Genomic DNA, 19034 nt, shown 5'->3' on the forward strand with positions numbered 1-19034 from the left:
CCATTTCCTTGAGTGACCCGTTGTTGGCTGAGGTCGCTTTCAGCTTCTAGAGGCTGCCCTAAGGTACTAGCTGCACGGCCCTCTCACAGTATCTCAGCGGGAGACTCTCTCTCCAGTCTGCTCTGATGGAGTTTTACACAGCGTAATGCAATCATGGGCGTGGCTGGGCCATCACATTCACAGACGCTGTACACTCTTCTGAGGGATGAGATTATCCAGTACGGGCACGCAGGGTGGGGGCTGGGAGCGGAAAGCTAGGGGGCCGTCTTAGAATGCTGCCTGCTGTACAAGGCGGAGGCACCCATTGCCCCAAGGCTATGGCTCACAGGGCGCACAGCCTTGGTAAGTGGGGGCTGTATTCTGATCACTCTCCATGTTTTGTAGGTGAGGCCCTGAGGCTCCCCCAGCTGCTGTGCTCCCCAGGACACTGTGGCACTCGCACTAGTAGTCACAGATCATCTGTCACTCTCCAGTTTTCTCCCCCTTTTCCTTCACAGTGGGAGGGAGTTCCATAAATGCCTTGGCAGGTTGGCAGCGTTTCTTGATAAGGTATTAATCACCTCTGTAAAATATTCAGTCTTGGGAAAACTAAGAAGATGCAATAGATTCGATAGACCTTTATGTTTTCCTTTGTGGAAGTCCCTAAATCAAATCGGGATTAAGTATATGTGCAAAGGTTCAGCTAGGATGTTCATCACAGCTTGTTTATATAACCCGAACCCTGGAAACAATGTAACTATTCAACAGGAGAGGCTAATTAGGTTAGTTGTAGTATTATGCTACATCAAAAGGCAAAAATACAGGGGCCCGCCCGGTGGCTCAGGCCGTTAGAGCTCCATGCTCCTAACTCCGAAGGCTGCCAGTTCGATTCCCACATGGACCAGTGGACTCTCAACCACAGGCTGCTGGTTCAACTCCTTGAATCCCGCAAGGGATGGTGGGCTGCACCCCCTGCAACTAGCAACGGCAACTGGACCTGGAGCTGAGCTGCACCCTCCATAACTAAGACTGAAAGGACAACAACTTGACTTGGAAAAAAGTCCTGGAAGTACACACTGTTCCCCTTCCCCAATAAAATCTTTCAAAAAGAAAAAGGCAAAATACAATCATATATTTGTGAAAAAAATGTTGGTATAATGCTGTGCGATAAAGGCAGGTTATAATTCATAAAGTATAAACCCATCATAAAAAGAAAATATAGATCCTTATAAGTGGCAAATATACATATAAAAACATCTAGAAATGTATGACCCAAATGGTCACCTATGGTTGTCTCTGTTGGAATGGGGAGGTATTATGGGTAATTTGAACTTTCGTGTGTGTGTGTGTGTGTGTGTGTGTGTGTGAGGGAGGGAGGTTCTTTCCTTCCTGATCTTTATGTGCTGTATAATGAATTTGAGTTACTGGCAGTGGAAAAGGGAAAGGAAAGTATTTGAGCGCCATGCGAGCTAACACTGGTTGACCGTTTCAGGTGATTGTGAAGACAAGAACAGAGTATCAGCCCGAACAGAAGAACAAAGGGACGTTCCGGGTGCCGAAAATCGCTGAATTTACGGTCAGTTTCTCGATGGTATAACAGGAAGAGTAAAGGTAAGGCTGGCTTCAGCCAGCGCAGACACCTGGTGCTATGGCGCAGGTGCCGTTGGAGTGCAAACCGATGTGGGCTATTTCGGGAGGAGACCGTGAGGCCACTCTGTCTGGGTCACTGCGTCTAATCAAATAACAAGAGCTCTGCCTCTTGAGGATGACTCTCTCTCCTGCTCTGGCATGTTCAGATAATTTGATAAGAGATAAATGTGTCTCATTTCCTCTTCTTCCTCCTGTCCCCATCTCTCTGCCTTTCCATCGCAATTGCCAGGAAATGTGATGAAAATGTGTAAAGAAACTCAGGTGTTAGTCGCTGGAGGGTTGCAACAAAATACAATAAAAACAAAGGGAGAGAAAAGCTGACTTCTTAATGGTAAAGACCAGCCAGGTGACTTTCTGTTTCTTGGTGGAGGGGTCACCAGGACGGACAGCTATGTCCCTGGGATGAGTTGCTGGAGGAGCCGGGAGGCATTCACCTGAGGATGTACGAGGAACCTTGGCGGGGTCGCTTAGGACTTAGTGGCTGAGGAGAGCACAGCTTGTGCAAAGGCCCTGAGGCTGGAGGGAAGCTGGTCCAACACTGAATAGGACTCGGGGAGGGGAGGCTGGGCTGTAGGAGGGGTGTGGGGAGGAGGCAGAGATGAGGCAGGAGAAGCAGGCAGAGGGCAGACAATTCCAGGCCTTGTAGAGTGGGGGAGTTTGGGTTTTATGCTAGAAGCATAAAGGGAGCCCCTGAAAGACTTTAGAAAGGGGAGAGACACGATTGAATTTGGGTTTGGACCAAAGCACTGGCTTTTGCGTGGCTGCTGGACTGCAGCAGGTAAGAGGGAGCGTGGGAAGACTGTCAGCTGAGTGCAGGCATCCAAGTGAAAAAGCAGCAGCGGCTCAGAGAGGATGGTAAGCGGATAGAGAGATGCGGGCCGACCTAACAGATTTAGGAGGCAAAAGCAGCCCTGGAGACAGCAGAACAGTGGCTCTGTGGACGGATACTGGCGCAGTCTGGCGGGGTTTGAGCCCTTTTCCCCCCTATGGCAGCCAGGAGGCCACAGCAGGGCAGTAAACCTCACTTATCGCATGGTCGTCATAGGAAGATTGCTGGGAGGGTAACATACAGAATACATGCAAAGCACTTGTCTCTGTACATGGTGAGCACACAACTAATAGCAGCTATTTTGTGTCCACTGCGACTGGGGGCTTTGAAAGGGGAGCAGCCCTTGGTTGGTTATCTGGGAATTGGTGCGTGTATGTTGATAAGCATGCTGGTCTGTTTCTGTCCCTCACTTTGTCCCTGCTAAATCAGTGGGCCTGAGGGAATGTGGCAGCTCTGTGGGCACCCCCCGAATGTGGGACTCCCCTGGACGCTGATCCCCTCTGTGAGGGCAGGGGTGACTCTTATTTTTGGCTTCAGTGTCTGGAGCACAGTGTGGGCCCAGTGAAGGTGGACATGGCCTGGAGGGGCCGCAGGTACCTGCGAGAACCAGCAGGTAGCTGTGTGGGGAGGGTGGGGCGTATCCTGGGGCATCACGTGCCCCGGGCCGGGGAGTGAAGCTCACCTGTCCTGGCAGCAGAGACCTTCAGAAACATGCCCAGGTTCACATACAAGATTATTTATTGCAGTATTATTTATAAAATCAAAGTATTGGAAACAACGCCAGACTTTCAACTCTCATGATTCCGTAAATATGACCACAGCCATAGGATGGACTGTTTTTAACAGTTTCCTAAGAGACTGTTGTTGTTGTTTTGTTTTGATTTTCCAGGGTATTTAGTTTACTCTGAATTAGGGGCTTATGAGAGTTCTCCATCTTCTTTTTATTTTCCTGTGCTTTCCAGAATTCATACGAGCATGTATCGTTTCAATAATCAGGGGGGGAAATGAATTATTTTAAAAAGCTCTTTTTACCAAACAAAGTATTACAAGTTTATGATGAAATTATTCCTTATTTAGTAGTCATTTAAAATGATGGTTATGAAGACATGTGATAATTCAGAACAGAAGTGCGTCAGCTGGGCGGAACGGAGGGGCTGACTCAGGGTCCAGTGCCTGCGGAAGGAAGTCCCCACACAGCTGGACTCAGTTAGTCCTGGGGGCCAGAAGGGAAGGGCGTTGGGTTTGGGGGCAGCCCTTTGTCAGCACTGACTGTCAGGTGTGGGCGGACGGCCCTGCCACTTGGAACAAAATGAGAGGAATGGAGCAATTCCTTTGCTTATATAAAGCTGTGAGCATTCGTTAGCCTCTTCTGTGTTCTTAATGAGAGCGCCCTCTGGGTCCTGTGGAGGAGGCATCTGCTGGGGTGAGGGTAAACATTAGGAAGGAGACTGGGGGCACGTAAGCAGCGCCCGGATTCTGAGCTGTCTGCTGCAGCGGGGCTCCGTCCAGGTGGGCTGTTGGGAGGTGGAATTGACAGGACTTATTGGAGAGGGGGGAGTCAGGGGGCTTCTAGGTGTGTGGCTTGGCTGACTAGGCCAGGAGGATGCCATCCACTCAAGTGGGAGCTGGGGGGCCTGGGCTGGGGGTGATGCATTGGGTGGGAGGAGCCTGGGGGCTGTGGGGGCAGGTGGTGGTCCACCCGCCCTTGGACGTAACTGGTCTGGAGGCAGGATGGAGGTTTGGGCTGGAGACCCAGGGCTGGAAGTCAGAGCTTCCAGTTGGTCTTAGAGAGCGTGGCACTGGGCCCCCCTCCAGCCTATTGCTCACGGCAGAGGTAACCATGGGAGCAGCCAGGATGCTGCATCCCACATCTTAGTACCTTCACAGAGGTGGGACGGCTCGTGACTGCACATTTCAAAACCGACCTGGAGAGAGCAGCTCACAGCAATTACGCTGAGAGAGAACGAGAGGAGAGAACAGGGTGGGGAGGGGTGAACTGCGCAAGACTGGCTGAAGGAATCGCCTGGAATTGTTGTCTTTTCTAAAACCAAGAGGGCTCTCGCAGTCATTGCAGAGGGCGACAGATGTGAAAGATTGTCCATGGGGCTTATCTGAGAAGAGGGGTGCATGCAGAGAGAAGCACCTCCTTCCCGACTCCCAGGGGCTGGGGTGCTTCTAATGCTGACTTCTCTGTGGAGGGTGCTGGTGGCATGGAGGGGACTGGTGCATCTGGCCACGCTCAGACCTGGTTGTCCCCAGGCTGGTGTGGGAAGGAAGTGAGTGTTACATTTGGAGGCTGTTTGTGTTAAGCTGATGAGAGGTGTTCTGGGGGCACTCGTGGGCTCTGGGGCTGGACTCCCCCGGGCAGCTGATTATGTCCCTGTTACCGCTTAGTGTCACGATCTTGGGCAAGTCCCGTCACCTCTCTGAGCACCTGGTTCCTCATCTATAAGCCAGGACACAATCCTGACATAACATAGTGTAAGGCCTTGGATGACCATTTTATTACCTTCCTGTCCGGATCCCTTTCTTCCTCCTGGGTTCTTAGCTTCTTGACTAATTAGCCAGATTTTGTCTGTTGGTTGAGACAGACCTCGGCCTCCCTTTCCTGGCTTTCCCCCAGGAATGTGGCTGGGAAACCTGGAATTGTTCAAAGAGCAGCCAGTTCACTGTTGGGCCTCTGGCTCTCAACAGAGACCTCTGCAGCCATTTCTTTGATTCCTGGGGAGTAGGCAGTAATTTTTTGGTAGGCTATTTCTCCACACATCAGCTGTAACACGTATAATCTAGAATCTGTTAAAAATGCTTTTATAGCAACGTGGTACCCTTAATACTCTCCCCACTTTATAGGTAAGGAGACTGATGCTCAGAGAAGTGACGTGACTCCCAAAGCCACCGAGCCAGGGCCTGTCAGAACAAAACAAGAATCAGCTCTGTGCTTCCCCCTCCCAGTGTCTCCGCCACACCTCAGCGCCACCCGGCGTGTCCTGGCCACACTGTGGCCTGCCTGCCTGTTTGCCTCCCCTTTCTTCCTCGTCTGTCCTGCTCCTCGGGCTTCCCACACCTGCTCCCCGGTCCTGCATACCAGCACCGCTTTCACAGTGTTGGCGTAACTGAGTTACCTGCGGTGTCTCCCCCCCGATCTGAGGCCGGGTTAGTGTCTTCTTCATCTTTGCCGCCCCCCCCAGGAGCCTTGCCAGTACCTGGCCACCAAAAGGTGTGTGTGATAACCGAGCAGAGGGGTGACTGAGCACACAGAAATGCCCCGCAGCTGACGGAGAAACTCGGCGGTCATAAACACCAGTGCTGTGGCTCCTCGTTTCAGTATCTCTGTTTAAAATTGGGGCCCTCACTTTGCTTCTCCGCCTCTAGAAGATGACACATCCCCATAAGCAGCTTCTTCCCGATGCCTCTTTCCTAGGGAGGTGAGAAACCCATTTGTAGCTTTGCCCTTTGCTTCTGCCCGCCTTGCATCGGTGGGATTCTCATATTTGCTGACGGCAGCACATGGAGATCGAGATTTTACTTTGTTATGTCTTACCTTGGTTTTATTGTTCTCCTATTTTTAAAAAAATTATTTGAGGAACATTTTTGGTAAGTTATTGAAAATAGTGCCCGCTGGGTTAGGAGCGGAGTCGTTACCTAGTGCAGAAAGGATTTGCACGTGAGTACCTGGCCCAGAAAGGCTGCTGTGGTGTTTGGTGTTTATTGTTGACGTCTGGCCAGGGTTTTCCTGAAAGTCGGAATAAAGATGCAGAATAAAGATGCTGTCTGTGACTATGGCTGGGTGCTTTCTCCTGGCCCGATGGAATTATACTATGTGAGCGACCTTCCAGAATGTATATTGTGATTCATTGATTATCGAAAAGCAAATGTGGCTTAATTTTTTTTTTTTTTTTACAAAACCATTCATGGTGCTGTGTCAGGAGGGATGTGCTGGGGTTTTGGATGAGGGACTGGGTGATCCAGCAACTGCTCTACGGCCAAATGACTAGGCTGCTTCTATTGCCAGCTTCTGCTTCTCATGGAATCAAACATTGGGAAATAAAAGCTCCAGTAAAGACAGTCACTTGGTAATGACGTTAGTAGGAGCCTTGTAGAGTTTAGTGAATGTTCTTGGTTCCTAGGGTCTCCTGCAGGGGTGGGCTACAGCTGGTGCACACCCGCTCCCCAGACAACGAGGAAAAGTTTGTAAACCAGCTGTTGAACTCTTGGAAGCCTGTAACTACCCGGTGGGAGTATTTACACCGTGGAAATGTGCAAACCCTACAAATCATGCTTCCCACCCCGCCCCCGCCCCCAAGAGCTGGTTGACCAGCACACAACTGTGTGAAAGGCAGTATTGAAGAAGAAAGATGCTGTGTTGGGGTTTGATACTGCAGGTCTGTGAGACCAAAGGCAAGTCCTCTCACCTCTCTGAAGCGGTGTTTCCCAGTCTGTAAAATGGGGTGGTGACAGCTGTGTCGTAGGCTTGGTGTGAGGTAACAAATCAACACTGTCGCATGGTAGCTCCTTCCGCGAGAGCTTCCTCTTGTCATTACATGGCAGTTTCGTTTCTGGGGAGCAGGTCGTCTGACTGGATGGGAGGCTTCCCCCCGGGCTGGGTGTCCAGAGGACAGCTGCGCCTGGCTCTGTCTCCGTGGCTGTCTGTCTCAACTGATGCTGCCCCGGCCTCGCTCTTCCTCCTGGCTCAGCCTTTCCACGGTGCCTTTCCTGCTACCTGGCTGGATGGCCGAAGGTAGTTCTGAAGGCAGAGCCTCATAAAGTTTTCTCAAATCCCACGTGGGGTCATAAAAGGAAGATGTTGATGGCAAGTAAAGCCGTATTTTAGAAATTACTATTTGTAATTAATAACAATAACTTCCATTTTATTGAGCTCCTATTATGTGCCAGGTAGTTGGCTAGTCATTTTCCATTTTATCTTTACTATATAACTCATGGAGGAGGCATTATTTTGATGTGCAGATGGAGAAAGCGAGGATCAGCCAGGTTAGTTAAGATACTCAGGGACACACAGCCAATAAGGGCAGTTAGACCCGCAGGGTGTGTGTGTGTGTTCTTCTGTCTGTACCGTCTCCCACATCGGGAAACCCTGCTCATCTGGGGAACTGGCTAAATTATACTGAGAAGTGGTCTCTAGAATACTAAAATTTTGCTGTCTATCCCTGCTATTTGCCAAGTACTCGGCTAATTTTGCTTTGGCTTTCCTTTCTTCTTTCTTCTCTTTGAATACACTTTTGGCCAAGTCCTGAAAGGCATTGATCCAAAAGAGAAACAGAAGCAAACATTTCCCAAGGGAGAAATGCCATTTCTTCATGGCTTGTCATGTGGCCTGCCTCACGGGTCCCATCACACGGCAGGAGGTCTAATCTCCTGACTTTCTCATTCTCTGGGCCTCCGTGGCTGCAATGCATGATTATATTAAATGTGGGTTTTTTTATTTTTTATTTTTTTTAACTTATGATGGTTAAGCTCCAGGAACTGTCAGAGGAAGACAGGTCCTAACAAAGTGACTGTATGTGCAGCTTGTCGTGTCACCGAAGTGTTCTATAATTATAAGAAAACTAGTTGTCATAGCAACTGCCATATAGATCTAGCCTTCTCCTGGAGATGCTGACAAGCTCCTTAGCTCTGTGATCTGAGCAATTCGGAGGGAATTTGGTTCTCTGAGCAGGCTCTGCTCTCACCAGGGTGACCATCATGAACTCATCCTGATTCTCCACCATCTGAACTCAGCTGTGATCCAATAGACCTGGGTTCGAATGCTGGCTCACTGGCTGTGTGATCTTGGACAAGTCACCTCACCTCTGTGAGCCTCAGTTTCCTCTTTTGTAAAATGGGGATGCCAGTGACCCCTTCAGAGGGCTTTTGTAACAATTATGTTTGTGAGGGGCCTCGCAGAGGGCCTGGGACAGGACAGCCCCTATGTCAGACATCTTCCCCAGAGCTCTTCACTATGAACGAAGAAAAAAGGAAAAATGCTGAATTAGAGTGAGCGGATGTGTCCATCATCTTTTATATTATTATTATTACTTTTGATAGCATTTGTGGCTAGAAAACCAAGTTAGAAAATAGAAATTCTAAGATGAATCGTGCAGATCAGAGAGAGAGAAAGAATAAATGAATATTCAGCTAGATGAAACTGACTTGAATTAAAATGTCTCCAACTTTTTTTTCTTTTCTTGCATTTCTCTGAGGCTAAGAAAAGGATTTCTAATCTCTAAAAACAATTGTCTAAACGGAGTAAGGAAACCTGGTTTCTTGTCTCAGTCTCTGGGCCTGTTTTCCCGCATGTGAAATGAGGAAACTGGGTGGGCTGGTCCCGATGGCTCTTCTATCTTTGAGGTTCAAAGATAGTGGTTCTCAACCAGGGATGATTTTGCTTCCCAGGAGACATTTGTCAATGTCTGGAGACATTTCTGGTTGTCAGAAATGGCGTGTGTGTGTGTGTGTGTGTGTGTTGTGTTGTGTTGTGTTGTGTTGTGTTGTGTTGTGTTGTGTTGTGTTGTGTTGCTCACTACTAGCATTTAATGGGCAGAGGCCAGAAATGCTGTTAAGCTTTGTAAGGGACCAGATGTCCCCACAACAAAGAATGATCCTGCCCCAAATGTCAATCGTGCGGAGGCTAAGAAACCTTGGTCTAGGATTTACCACCATGTTTATTGACATAAAAAGAGAAATCATGCCACAGTCAACCTACGGAGACATGTATGATTTGTTGGGTATTCAGTTTCTTATCCTACTCATCTCCTGGAGATTTGAAGCCCTAGAAGAATTAGTAACGGAAAGACACATGACTTCTCCAACTCCTAGGGGGCTTACTGAAAAATGAGATGGCTGTGGACGGTGGGAATAACACGTTCCTTTGCCTTTTCTTTTCTCTGGGTCCTGCATAACTCTAAACAGACCAAATGTGATTGTTTCGTGGACAAAATAACATGTATAGAATGCAATTTTGGATCCATAAATAGCCTTACTGTGATTTTTCCATAGAGAATAAAAATAAGTTTTGTATATATTTCAACTGCACCCTCATTTCCGGCTTCAGTCTTTGATTTTGACATTCCACGTCACAGCCAGTGAGGGTCTTGTCTCAAAGCGTGATCACGTCTTCTGCTTAAAACCGTTCTGGGGCTTCCCCTGGCCTTCAGGGAGGACTCTGAGCCCTTTCGTCCATAGTACCTGGTCCTCAGAGCCCGTCTCTTGTTCATCTCTTCAACCCCCTCTCCTACCTGCCTGCACATCCTTCCTGCCAACCTAAATTACTCGTGGAATCCTGAACACACTGCCCTCTCTTGCCCCCACCCCTCAGCTTAGCTGTTCCCCTGCTCTGAATGCGTTTCTCCCCCTAACGTCCAGTGCACACCTATTCCTCTCATAGGTCTGGCGCAAACATCACCTGTCCAAACAGCTCCTCTCTCTCCTACTGTGGGATGTGGAGATGACTGGTTCCTCCTCTGGGACCTTCCTCCCTGGGGGAGAGTTTGTCAACTTGACCTGCTTCGTGCACGTAGTTCCGTATCTGCGTTTTTCCATGGCCCTGTGAAAGCCTGGATTCAATTCTGCATCCCCTCTGACTATGGACCCTGGGACCTTGAAAACAATAGGAGGTCAGGAACTTTTCTTTCTAAATAAGAGTGACACACGTACAGCTGCAAAATTGCAACAGTATAGAAAGAAATAGTCTCTGTTTTTCTCCCTTCATAACCCTTCTTGCTGAAAATATCTATGTCTGTGCTGTCCACATGTGGCTACATACATGTAAAGTAATCAAAATGAAATAAAATAAAATTAAAAATTTCATTCCTCAGTCGCACAAGCCACATTTCAGTATGAGCCCAGCGGCTACCATATTGGACAGATTTATAGGGCATTTCCATCATTGCAGAAAGCTCTATTGGGCAGCCCAGGAATCATTTCTTACGTTCTCATCCAGAGGTATTTTCTGCATGTCTGTGTGCATGTGTGTGTATGTCTGTCTGTATACACGTTATATATATATATATATATATATATATATATATATATCCCCATGTATACGCATGTATACATTTGATATCCTTTTTCATTTTCTCCAATGGGAAAATGGGTCCATTTTGTACACGTCCTTCTGTACCTGGCGTTTCCCCTTAATAACATATCTCAGGTCATCGCGCCTCAGCACACTGAGATCCCGTTTGCTCTCGTTAATCGCTGCACAGTGAGGAGACGCATAATCCTTCTCAGTTTCCTTCTCAGTGTGCATGCGTGCGCACTTGTGCACCCTTCATATGTTTCACAGGTGTACTTGGAGGGTATGAGAATCCTCATCTTAGATCCTTGCCAGAGGGTATGTGAGTCTTCCATTTTAATAGATTTTGCCAAATTATCTTCCCCAAGGTTCCCGTCAATCTCTACTTCCTCCCCCGTGCCTACCAATGTGTTCTGCCCACATTGAGAGCTGTACCAATCTTTAAATTTTCACCAATGTGACAGATAGAAAATGACACCTCCGATTTGTGTAAATTTGTGTGTTTTTCATTAGTGGTGAGATGGAGCCTCTTTCTCTGGCCTGATTGACTGTTGACCTTTGCTTCTTTCCTGGGAAACATCCTGCGCGTTGGACCACTTGTTACTCCTTCGTGCTGATTTGCACGGCCTCCTCCCAAAGCGAGGGGCACATTCATCCTCTCTTATTCGGTACTTTCTCAGTTGTTTTTTCTTTGCCTTTTGGTTTTGTTTATGGTATAACTTCTTTTTCAAGCCTGAGGGATTCCTTACTTTTGCTTTAACTCAAATTCATCACAAACTCCAGAAGTCATAAAGGACAATATTGACATACTCGACTCTACCAAAATGAAGGCTTTCTCCCACCCTAAATTCATGGTTTGTTCTGGTACTTTCATGGTTTTGTTTTTTATGTTAAAATTTGGATCAATCTGGAATCTGTAGAGTCTGATGGGGGAATCCAAGCTTATTTCCTTGTGATTGGCCAGCTGCCAGTTAATTGGTCTATGCTCATTAGTTAATCCTTCCTCTCTGACTTGACAGTTCACCTTCTTTAGACACCACGTTCCCATGTGTATTTGAGTTTACTTCTGTGTTCCCTTTTCTTCCATTGATCTTACAATTATTTAGTATTGAAAACTGAGGCAATACCAAATTGTCTCAATTACATAGTTTTACAATACATCTTAAAACTTGTGTAAACTGTCTTTCCCTCATTCCTTTTACTTTTCAGAAATTCTTTACTCATTCTTGCATGTTTATTTCTTCAGAAAAAATATCAATGTATTATTTAGGTTCCCAAAAACTCATGCTAGTTTTTAATTTGGGTTCTGTGAATTTATAGATTAACTTGAGGAGAAGTTACATCCCTTAAAATATCGAGTCTATCTGGAGACAAGATTTAACTGCATCTATTGAAGTCTTCTTTCAAGGTTCTCAACTGAGTTTTAAAATCACTTCTACAGTTCTTGTTAAATTTATTTCAAAGTATTTTATCTGTTTGTTGTTGACATTGTAAAGGTGACCTTTTCTTCCATTGTAGTTTTTCACTGGTTATATTTATATTTAATAGAAATGCTTTTGAATCTTGTACATTTGCCACCAGGCAGGTACTAACTTTTCTTATTGTTTCAAAAAATTTGTTTAATAATTCAATTCTTTGGATTTTCTACATATAAAATTGTATCATCTGTCCATAATGCTAATATTGCTTCCCTTTCTGGTGTTTAGTGTTCTTATGTTATTTCTTCTTTCAACTTTTAGACTCTTAATATCATTTTCTTGTCTGGTTGCATTGGTCAGAACTCTCAGATCTGTTTCTAGTGTTTTACCATTTACATTTTGATGGCTCTTGCCCCCACCCCAGTGCCTTTTCTGCATTTGTGGACATGATCAGACTGTTTGGCTTCTTTGACCTAATACTATGGTATATTTTGCCAATCGATTTTTAAATATTAAGCCATTGTTACCTGTCCTCATTTGGTCATGGTGTATCACTGAGTTCTGTTTGCTAATATAGCATTTAAAATTTTTGCGTTATTAATATCATGAGGTTGTATTGAGTTTTCTTTTTTGTGCTGTCTTTGTCAGGTATGGTATTAGTATTTTCCTGCCTTTGTAAAGAGAATGTACTTGCCTTTTCCTTTCTCTGTGCTCTAGAAAATTTGAAAGAGTAGAGAAATAATCTGTTTCTCTAGGTATTCTTGTTTTTTTGTTTTTGTTTTTTAAATAAATAAATAAATAAATAAAACAGGATTCGTAAAATCATCTGGCTTAGTGATATTTGGAAGAATGTGAGTAGTTTTCAGTAAATATGTGAAGAATAAACAAATGAATTCCATTTGTACCCAGCTACCCCTCTAAAGCTTTGAAAGATGACGTTTTGAAGCGAAGCCATTGTCATTCTCTTAATTCTAACTCCCTTCAGATATCGTTCTCAAAGTGGCCCCGTTCAGTTAATAAGTTTTTGCAGAGTAGCCACCGTGTCCCAGGCCTTGGGGTAGGTAGTGTGGGTAATTCATGGAAGTACCAGGCATGGCCCACAGTTGATGTTCCCAGAATGCTGCCCTGTAGCTGAAACCTCCATTTCTGTGAAATTGATTTTAAAGCAGCGTCATTTATCATGGAATATTCCTAGAGCTCGGGGCTCTGTATTTACAGTTACCTTTAGGCTTCCATCAGTCATTCTTGGATCTAGAGCAAACGTCTCACTGCAGACAGTACATACTGATGCAACACATTGTCTCTCCTTTTTGTGCTGGAGCCGCTGCTGTTTCTGACCCTGGTGTGCAGAGTAGGTCCACGTGGGTCTACAGGAGGGGGAGCCCGTTAGACCTGCCTACTCACTAGCTCCCTCTGTGACTCATTTCTCTCTACCTCCCTGAGCTTTAGGGTTTTCATCTAAATATGGGGATACTAATTTTGTTTTGTGATGCTTAGGTGAGATAACACATATAAAGCATCAGAGCACAGTTGGCACCCAGTAAACCTGTTTCTCTCCTCAGTTTGGTATCTCCCCAGATACCTAGCTCGGTACTGGGCTAGGAAGAAGACGATCATGGAATATTTGTTCAGGTCTGATTATTTTTAGAGCCCCTGACTACCTCATAGTTTCACCCCCTTCAACAGAATTTCCATCCAAACTGCCAAAGTAATTTTTGAAACTCAAATGCAGCCACTTCAGTGAACTCCAAATGTCAAACATCTGTTAGCTCCCTAGGACTCCCAATAAACTGTTCAGTCTGACACCCGTGCCCCTTCTTCAGCCCCCTTTACCTTACAAGCTTCCTCTTTCATCGTCATGTACATCATGTACCACCCACACCTCCATTCCTTCCTACAGGCTGTTGTCTCTGTCTGGGCCACCCTCTCCCCTCCCCTTCCTGCTTAGGAGCCCCCTTCCCGGGCGCTGTCTTTATCACAGTGCTTCTCACCTTGCCTTCTGAAGGTCTGTGCTGAGGGCAGAGGCTGCACGTATGTCACCTGTGCATCCCGTGTGCCTGGCCCTGGGCCAGCTGTAGACTAGCTGTGCCTCCACTGTCTGTTGTCAGGTACACAATAAGGCTTTGGGTTACATGGTAAAATATGAATGAGATTTTCTCCATTCCAGTTCTCAGAGGAGCCCTGGGGAAATGGTTCTTTAAAACACAAAAAAGGAGGCCAGGAAAATCCATTGCATTTCTCAGCTGCAGGAGATGAAGGAAACGCGTGGCTCTCCGAAGCCTCCCAGGGTGCCGCCGTATAAGGGGGCGTTGGAGGCACTTCTCAGGTGAATGTGGATTTCACGCGGGGGCCCAGGCGGAGTCACCAAACCATTCAGCCTCCCGCTCGCTCGTGAAATTCAGAGCAGGCGCTTGACAAGCCCCGAGCCACGTTGCGTGGCCTCTTTCTTCTTTTTAAGTAACAGTGAGCTGACTGGGCAGCCTTGCCAATGATTTTACAGTTACACACCCACACGCCAAGAAGCCTCGTTCCATACGTGGAGGGGCAACGTCCAGAAATAACAGGAGGGTGAACATCGATGGGAGACCTTCCGGGGTCCCAGCCCTGCGCTTGCTGCAGTCAGCCTTTCCTGCGACCTGCATGACTGCCTGGTCATGGGGACAGTGCTGTCCCCGCTCCCTTTGCACAGAAGAAAACTCCACGGGTGAGACAGAAGCGACTCCCCCAGGGCCCCACACGTCAGATAGGAGCCATCCGTGCATCCTCTGAGCAGTGTGTTTGTAGCTCCCAGACTCTGTGCACGTTTTAATGGGTCGCGTGCCTGTTTCCTGTCCTGTCAGGCTTATAACGTGGGCACTGCTGTAAGTCCTGTCTCCGGTTCATGCCCATCCTTGATCCTTCCATTTACTTCACTGCTGTTTTCCTCGTGTAGAATGGAGGTACAGTAAAAATCCCTACCGCAGAGGATTGCTGTGGGGACACAGTGGGGACCCCATGTCACGTGCTCAGGGCAGCACTCGGCACAGTGTGAGCACGCCGTGAGTGTCGGTGATTACTAAATCGTGGAGCCTGGAAGTTGCCTTAAATCACTTCTGGAAAGAGAGAGAGGGTGTAATAAAAAGAAGATGAATGAAACCAGTTGGGTGGCATTGATTGACTTAGCACAGATTTAGTGAGCACCTCCGCAGCCAAGCCCTGGCCAGACGCAGGGGCTAGGAGGCATCCTCCAGGAGGGGCCCCCAAGGAACAAAGAGCTCAGTCGGAACTCAGGACTTGCCCAGGCCAGTGTCAAACGGGCTTTCTCATCCAGCTTGTTGTGGTTTCCCTCCCTGGATGCTGGAGCTTAGAACTTCCATGCTCTCTGCTGTATTTTCCGTGTAAAGGAAGCGGCCCTGACCTGAACCCCCTGCTCTCCACCCCCTAACCCCACCCCATGGTTTTCTGCAACCCTGCAAAGAGTAGCTGACTCTACTCTCCGTTGCAATGCCCAGTGCATCCTGCTGGGGCTGCTGGGAGGGAACGGCCGGAGGTCACAGTTAAATAAGCACACAAACTGGGGCCCAGATTGCAGGCGCTGTGGGAACTCGGTGGAGGGGAGGTGATTTCATTACGTTCCAAGCCCTTGCCTTAGTGCTCTGTGGACAGGTTTCTGTGGCCTCGCAGGCTGGCTGTGTGTGCAGCCCTGTGTCTGCTGATTTGCTTGTCTTTGTAGAGTCAGAACTGTTCATAAAGGACAGGCACTCCCATTATTTGGAGCCAAGTAGCTTGGACGAAAGGTGAGGGTGGGATTCCTGCTCCAGGAAAGCCAGGGGAAAGTCCATCAAGGCTGTGACTCAGCAGATCATTTTGATGAAATTAAGAGGTCCTGCTGGGCATCCTGCTATTTTAGTGACAGGAAGTCAGCAGTTGGCTCTATAGGCAACAGCTTACAGAATGTGTTTCAATGACAATGACAGTAACTATATCCTGTGCTGCTGGGAGCTTACTTCCAGTGTCTCTGCATCCTCCAGTGTGCTTGCTAGGTGGGTGTTATCAGTAATCCCATTTTTGCAGATAAGGAGACCGAGGCTCAGAGAGGTGGTGCCACTTACTTAAGGTCACACAGCCAGTAAAAGGTAAAGCGGACTGGATCTCAGGCCAGTCTGGTGCGAGAGCCCGGCTCCTTCTTCCACTGCTTCCATTTTAAACCCCTGCATCCCAGAATAGCCAAAAGTGAACTGCCACACCACCTGTACCCCCAACCCTTGGAAGCCTTTTATTTTCTTAATAATAAATTAATATCATAACCAAGGCAGCAATAAATAAACTTCATGACCTCTTTGCTCAAAGTCTGCGTGTTGGGGCAGATTTGTACCTACAGTCACTCCCTGTGGACACAGCAAGGCTTGTGTCACATCTGAACTTACCAAGTTTCACTTTGTGCAAAATCCTTGGTGAAATTTGTGAGGGCCTTCCTGTCTGGACCATTTTTTACAAAATGCTGGTGATTGACAAGCTTGCAGTGGAAGCTCCAAGGCGTCTCCTTGCCCAGCAGCTCAGACAGGAGGAAGGCCCAGGTGTGCTGAGCAAACATTAGAAAATAGAGGCTCAACCTGGCCTGGCTGTGTGACCCTGGGAAGTCCTTGCAGTAAGACGGGATAAGCACGTGTTCACCAGATGGCTGTGTGTGGGTTCAGGAAGGCAGTGCCTGGCTTGTAGCAGAAGCTCAGTCAACCCCTCCTCCTCCGGGGAGGGCGCCCGGCCTCTGTGGCGCCGTTTCATGGACACCTGCCCCTGACCCCCGTAATCCCCACCCTGCCCTGTACCGTAATCGGTCACAGGTGCTCATGGTGCCACCTGGGAGCTGCCTGCCCAGCCCCAGACCAGTCACACGCCCTGATCTACCCTGGACCTCGTCACCTCCCTTCTGCCAGACAGGGGACAAGTCCTGCTTTCAGCCTTTGCTGCTGTCTCATCTTGAACCACCTGCTTTTTGGAACCTTATTTCCTATGAAACAGGATTGAACAGCTCATCTTTACAGGGTTGTTGAAAGGTTTAAAATAGAAGCACAGTTTGGTATCTGCTGCTCCCATTTAAAAATTGGAAAGTTTCACTTATATTTTAGGATCTCCGTCTCTCCTTGAAAAAGCACATCAGCCATGTTGGGGCCTCATTCCCATTCTTGACCAGAATCATCTGGGGCCCGGCAGCTGCTGTCCCTGTAGACGGGGCGTGTTCCCTCCAGTCCCCAGTGCACCCTGTTTATCACACCTGGCCTCTTCACTGGCTTCTGCTGTCCATCTGCTCTGTGTTCGCACACCCTGGGTGACCCGGAAAGGTTGGTGCCTTCCCGCCTGACAGCTTGTTTAGACGTCGCTGCACACGTTCAGGTCTCCGCTTTGCTTTCACCTTTGATTTATCTGCTTATAACGACACCACCTTGTGAAGTAAGGCCTCGGCTTCTCCATCCTGTAAGAGGTTCACTGTCAAAGGTCTTAATATCCTCTGGTTCAAGTTGACCGATGGTTTGAATTTTCTAAATGAAAAATACTTCAGGAGGCCAGAAATTTGTCTCCTTCAGAAGCCAGGCCCCCCAACCCTCATTTCTTCTTTCTAATGCTTATGCCAATAGCAAATTAAACCGGGCAGTGAATTATTGCTTTGAAACGTTCCAGTTTAAACTGCGCTTTCTCTTTCAAGGGTTCCACACATATTAATGCATCGCGGACTTGGGCTGGAGTCACGCGTACTTCTCACTGCTCCTCCTTCCTGTGGGGAGTTTCCCCTCTGGGTTCTGAGAGAGACACTTACGTTATTGCTCATAGAAAGTCTGAGGCCACAGATGTTTCTTTTTCCGTTTCCTTTTAAAAGGCAATTTACTTAGCGGGCCCCAGAGAATGGGCTTCTTTAATGGGTTTTTAGGGTCTTCCATGGGGAGCTGACCCAACAGCGTAATAATGCAATCTTTCTGGTTTGGGGACGGAGGGCATCTCTGTATTCCAAACAGCCGCTCCAGGGGCAGCCATTCCAGAGGAAGTGGAGTGAGGAGAAAGTGCACACAGCCTTTGGGATCACACCTGAGTTCAAATCCTGCTTCTCCATTCTGCCTTATTTGAGTTTCCTCAGGCAAGTGACTCAATGTCTTTGGGTCTTAGGTTCTTCATTTATAAAATGGGGAAAATGATACCTTATGGGGCTGGTTTTAAAAAGGATTAGTGGGAAATAGTGTTCAAATAACCACACCATGCCTGCTAATTCCTACTGTCCATTGTAAACCTTTCCCAGGAAGTCATCTTGGATGTGGGAATGTGGCCCACACGCCAAGCCAACTTCCTCTGCAGGGAGTGACCCCACCTGAGGAATTAAACAGTGCATGGGACTGAACACAATAGACGCTCACGCTCCAGATCTACCCTGCCGTTTCAGTGTCGGCTTTTCTACCCAAGAGATAATACCATGGCAGAAATTGTGCTGGTACATTCCCTCACCGGACATGCTTCAGACCAAAGCCAGACAGGTGGTCTGTGTGTTCTGACGTCACCTTTTAGTGCTTCTGGGAGCCAGGAATCATCGTAACTCCCATGTGATAGATGAAGACACCGAAGCTTGGAGGTGTCACAGAGCTTGTCCAAAGTCAGCAGAAAGTGGGGGGAGAGCTGTCTGTACTCAGATTTGGCACTGGCTCCAGACCAGCTCTGGCCAGTAGTGATGGCCGCTTCAGCCTCGTCCCAAGATTTCACAAGACCCCAAGGAAACTGTTTCTTTTCTTCTGAGTAGGCCAAACAGACCAACAAAAGCCTCCCAGGTCCTTGTTTTTGTCCCTCTGGTTAACTCCCATGGGTAGGTATGCCCATGAGTCTGCAGAATCCAAAATAAGAGAATGAATTTGCTAGTATTTAATGAATCAAATTATTCCAAACATGGAGCCATGGGACACGCAGAGGGAGTAGGATTTTAGATCTTGCGGCGTGTTTGCTCTTCCCAAGTGCTTGGTGAGAATGAAAACTAGGTGACCATCTCAGCACCAGCTGTGTGCCAGGCGCTGTGCTCTGTGTCGCCACACAGTGACCCCATTTCCAGATGAGAAAGCTGAGGCCCAGAAAACGGTGTAAGCGACCCAGGAGGTGGTGGGGCTGGAATCCAAACAAGGCTCTCTGGTCCCCACCC

At 47.7% G+C, this 19034-nt stretch overlaps 1 protein-coding gene across 1 annotated transcript in view; it reads left to right on the top strand.

The window, feature by feature from the left end:
- Positions 1 to 19034, top strand: part of NSG2 (neuronal vesicle trafficking associated 2) — a 44231-nt gene that overhangs the window by 12975 nt on the left and 12222 nt on the right. Inside the window, exon 3 of the mRNA XM_019741508.3 lies at positions 1472 to 1555. Within this exon, the coding sequence (XP_019597067.1) occupies positions 1472 to 1555 (84 nt within the window). The remainder of the gene's footprint in view (positions 1 to 1471; positions 1556 to 19034) is intronic.

This window comes from Rhinolophus sinicus, chromosome 5 (assembly GCF_057876585.1).
Source record: "Rhinolophus sinicus isolate RSI-liver-muscle chromosome 5, RSI-T2T, whole genome shotgun sequence".
Taxonomy (NCBI): Eukaryota; Metazoa; Chordata; class Mammalia; order Chiroptera; family Rhinolophidae; genus Rhinolophus; species Rhinolophus sinicus.